General features: G+C 38.6%; 1 protein-coding gene across 1 annotated transcript; it reads left to right on the top strand.

Annotated features, from left to right (window-relative positions):
* The first annotated feature begins 453 nt into the window (after positions 1-453).
* LOC108772458 (uncharacterized) lies at positions 454-983 on the top strand. Its single transcript, XM_018537985.1, has 2 exons — positions 454-558; positions 631-983. The coding sequence occupies exons 1-2, from the start codon at positions 496-498 to the stop codon at positions 865-867; spliced, it is 300 nt and encodes a 99-aa protein (XP_018393487.1). The 5' UTR covers positions 454-495; the 3' UTR covers positions 868-983.
* Positions 984-4,996: the final 4,013 nt, after the last annotated feature.

Below are 4,996 nucleotides of genomic sequence, written 5' to 3'. Positions count from 1 at the left end.
CATTGTAGAATACGACTGAAGTTGTGTGTGCATAAATTAAATTAAATACTATATATATATATATATGTATACTATATACTATATATATGTAATATATATATGTAATATAAATACTATATATATATATATGTATACTATATACTATATATATGTATATAAAAATGATTTAACTGATAAACTGTTATAAGTACGTGAAATAATATTGTATGACAGTATCTGCATTTAATTTAATGCAACTTGTGAGTACTTATAACAATTGTTTCATTTCAGCGACATATGCCTAAAAGAATGCGGAACATAATTAATACGTTGCCATTATTCTCGTTATACGAAATATTTTTAACAATAAGCTACGACAAATGGCAAAACAGGTGTGTACCATATTCATTGTCAATGCTTAACGAAAAAATTGTTATTCAGCGTTACAGTATAAATGTGCTGCTACGACGCGAGGCAAGCATTCACAGTGCAAGATTAGTAACACAAGATTGCAATATGAGACTATTACTGGTGTTCTTGATCTTGACGATCGTGGTGTGTGCCTTGTTGCAGGAATCCGTAAGTATTAATTCAAATATGACTGTTTATTGATTTTATGAAAAATAACGACATTCTCTATTTTGTGCGAAGGAATCCTTTTTTATCATTAAAAAAAGTAAAAATAGACGCTGTTGTAAAGTTAAAAAATGCCGCAAAAGAACCACCACCACCACTACCACTACCACTACCACCACCGCAGCAACCACAAATGCTGGTAGAAAAAGACGCGACATTATGAACGCAAGTCCATTTGAATTTGGAAATATGAATTTCACCTCGGATGGAAACTATGACGAAATGTTAAAATTTGATCCGAAAAATATATAAGTATATAATTACACTATACTCAATGAGATAAACTGTCATTTACAGTTGTATCTAAATTGTCCATGTAAGAAAGTCTAAACTGAATAGTAATAAAGATGTATGCAAATGATTAAAAATGCAGTCAAATTTAAGTTCTCAAACCTTTCGTTAAGAATTAATTACAAATATTAGTTACAGTATTCGTTAAGTGAATTAAAGCGAAATAAATTTACATTGGTAGAAACAAATTACAAACTCAGAAATTAAAATGATGAATATTAGTCGTGATTATTTTTTCAGAATGTGACTTTGTCGTTAAGAAATCGACAAAAAGTCACTTTTATTCTATCTTGCGGTTAGTATACGTGACGTATACCAATTCCGATGGATGTCAACCGAAAAAGAGAGTCTTGTCTGATTCGACTTGTACACGACATTTGTACCGACTGGGTCCTTTGGGCCCAACGTATACGAAATACTGGTTTTTCTCGTAAGAATATGGTCAGCGCATTCAACAAATTGACGATTTTTCTTGCGCGATACTGGGAGGAAGGGTTCATCGACTCGCGTCATGTTTCTGGGGCCTCAGGACCGTCTGTGTGGATACGAAGGAAAGCTTTATTGATGAGATCGTTAATACGCCAGATCAGCGAATGTTTTGCTGCCAGATCGGACGTCTATCCGTCGCGATCAACGACCACCCGATGAGTCGATCGTCTTCCTTTCACCCGCGACAAAAAGGGACTCGACTTCGGTGTACCAGTCTCTCTCTCTCTTCTCTCTCTCTCTCTCTCTCTCTCTCTCTCTCTCTCTCTCTCTCTCTCTCTCTTACTCGATTCATTTAAATGTTGCTTTGTCTTTGCAAGTCAGACTCTTCCGTTTCCCGACGCATCCAATCTCACAAAGTCACAAGCCGCTAATTCAGTTCCACTTTTGCACTTGATCGTTTTTTTTAGACATATTATTAAAATATTTTTTGTAAATCTTTTTTTCTACATATCTATACAGTACAAAAGCGTGGTGCCTCATTATTATTGTAACGTTTATAATATTATTGCAATACTGCTGTAATAATCTGTGTTGTATCGAATATCTGTTTTAGTTTAATTAAGATTAGATTAATTCCACTTGCAAATATGCAATGCCAATTGTCTCCTCAAAGAGTTCTCATAATTGTATAATAGGAAAAAATAAAGTAAATCAAAGTTGATTTACTTTTTTTTTTTTTTAATTAGGGACTTGCGTAATTAATTATAATGTTTATAAAACAATTTTAAAATATGCAACCTTACAGTACTTTTTAAATATGTTAACGAATCACTTAATGATTGTATCATATATTTATTAAAGTGATGAAAATTAATTTTGGACACGAATAACCCATTCTGTGCAATAAAGGGCCGAAAAATCACTATATTAAGGGTATAAAATTGATAAAAAGATCCTGTGCTGTCAGTATAGTATCGCGGACATGCGTCAAGTGACACGGGATAACGTAGAACCTCCGTGTAAACATCTGACCACCAAGATTCGACTTAAGAACCCTGGTATTGATTATCATCGTCGTGGTGGTACATCTCGTCTCAATACGTCCATCAAATCGCTCGCGCGTAAGCCGGGGCCTTTTTTGCAGCGTCGACGACGTCGGGCCTCAGGAACGAGAAGAAGACGAAGAAAAAGATGAGGAGAAAGAAACGGGGGACAAGTCGTGGTGAATTGGGTCCGCGAGTCTTATCCGCGGATTGGCAGACATCGGCATACATATTGCATGTCTGATGGGGACATATATATTTATTGGCATCTCTCTATACACTCTATCGTTGAGACATGATTGCGCCCCGATATACCCTTCGAGCTCTTCCTCTGTGCGAACCCCTTGTCCAAATGAATAAAGTATTCCGTGTTTTTGGTACACGGGAACTCTTTTTTTGCGCGCGCCTGTAGGTTTTGCTATAACTCGTCGACGCTTTTGCGCGGGCGACTGGCGCTTCGCGAATGATCGATGCTGAAATTATAGCGGGCTTCGTCTCGACGGACTCCGAACTTGGGGAGATACAGCGCATTCGACTTCTTCTTCTTCTTCTTCTTCTTCCTTTTCGCGTCCGCGCTTTGTCTCTTTTTTTTTCCTTATCTTGCAGCTTGGAATATTACCCGTTCTGAAATCCCGAGGGATCTCACAAAGTACTCGTACCACATGGTGGAGACCTATTAATTTCGCGTTAAGATTGCGAGCGAGGAAAAGTGCGATCGATCGAATGCGTGCGGAATTGCGGTGCAACAATCGTTGTATTTCGACGCGGATTGGTTACCTTCCGTTTTAATCCTGTATGATTTAACTCCGTACACGTCGTTGAAAAATATGGTTGAATTAAATGCGAATCCATATGAATTTTGAGGGGACGATATTGATTTACTTTCACTCGAATCACATGAATGGCTCGGTATGTATTGTAAATTTAAATTGATAATATGATTGGATTTATATATCCTAGTTATGCTTATATTGATCGGAAAGTGGTTCGATTAAATAAAACAAAGTAAAATATAAAAATACTTTTTTTTCTTTACTTTTAAAATTTTAAATTTAAATGAATTATTGTACAAACAAAATTTTTCTATAATTATATAATATAATTTATGGTTGTATCAGGCTTTCCAAAAAGTAGTTCTTTGTAAATAATAGAGAAGATACTAGATGCCAAGTATTTCTTGACCCTATCACCACACATTGTCGGCTTATTATTTATCTTACCCCGCAGATCAGGTTACTCTCGACGATATCTCTAATGTCGTGATCGATTGCGACCCGTATTCTGTTTCATCCAGTAATCACAGCGTATATGTCATATTCTATGAAGAAAGTTGTTACTTGTGGATGTTCTTGGGGGACGCGATGACTCGTACAGCAAAATTAACTACTTGTCGGATTAATCGCTTTAAGTCCATCTCACGAATACTAACATAGGCAACAAATTAAAGATAATGTTTTGGACTGTCAAAATAATGATGTAGAATACCAAAATATTTAAAGAATAAGGAGCTGGAAAAAGCTGCTTCCGCAGCTTGATTGTTCTACGTAATTATTTCGAAGTTTGTAACTATATAGTTAAATTTTAAGTATCATGTTTCAGGAAAATAATTCTTTCTACGTTACATTCGATATTACAATGCCATTCAATTTGGTATTAATTATCGCACGTCGCAATAATTTATTATGCGATATGGTCCATTTCACCTCCACGCCTTCGGGATGGAAGCGTGTAACTGTGCACGAGGTCGACTGTTATCTCGCTAGCTTCTCGAAGGCGGGCGAGCGAGGAGCGCCAGGTTATACACAATGGGACAATCTCCGACTTGATTTTGCGTTAGGCGGCCGAGATTGGCAGTCCGCGTTACTTGCCTGCCAGGCAGGGCAACGCCACGCGTTGTGCTGTACGTACGTAGGTATATATAGGTACAGTAGCGGCGTGGCGATGTGATCCTGTCGGGCACAGGACTACGTTACCGCCCCCACGATTACAGACGAGGAGGACGACGAGAGCGAGGACTAGGATGGGGGCCATCCCAGAACGTCTCTGCCTCTGACAGCTCGACTCTCCCTCCGTCCTGCGCCACGCCGTGTCTCTTCCCCGTACCCTCGTGTGCCCCCCACGCTTCGTTCTGTCCTTGTCTCAGCCTTCGCGCATCCCGTACATCTCTCTCGCTATCTTCACCTATCGCCGCGGTATAAGATACATCGTGTATAAGTCGCACAACGGAATTCTCAGGAAGGGCGATTCCTAGCGATATTCAAGTAATTCGCTGTCCATTAAACGTTACGTTAAAAAAAGGTACGATATATTTAGGAGCGTCATTAATACACATAATCACTCACGATCCTCTTCCGCCTTCCTTTGCATCTTTTGCATTCTTTGGAAAAAGGCAGTGAATCGATTAAATTGTGTTTTAACCAACGCGACAACCGGCTGCGTATGTGATTCAGACTATTAATATGTATCCGATCGTTTTCTACGTGAGATTAACGTGAACTGTTTTCGTCACTGTGTTTTTGTGAAGGAGAACAACGGATCGGTGATGGTAGTAGTATTTCCAATTTGACTGGACGTCGAGCGCGGACTGGAGGTCCGCGGACCATTCGCTCAGTCCTTTC

The sequence above is a fragment of the Cyphomyrmex costatus genome, unplaced genomic scaffold (genome assembly GCF_001594065.2).
Source record: "Cyphomyrmex costatus isolate MS0001 unplaced genomic scaffold, Ccosl1.0 scaffold189, whole genome shotgun sequence".
NCBI classification, from domain to species: domain Eukaryota; kingdom Metazoa; phylum Arthropoda; class Insecta; order Hymenoptera; family Formicidae; genus Cyphomyrmex; species Cyphomyrmex costatus.
The sequence above is the reverse complement of the archived record's forward strand: the minus strand, read 5'-3'. Positions and strand labels throughout refer to the sequence as shown.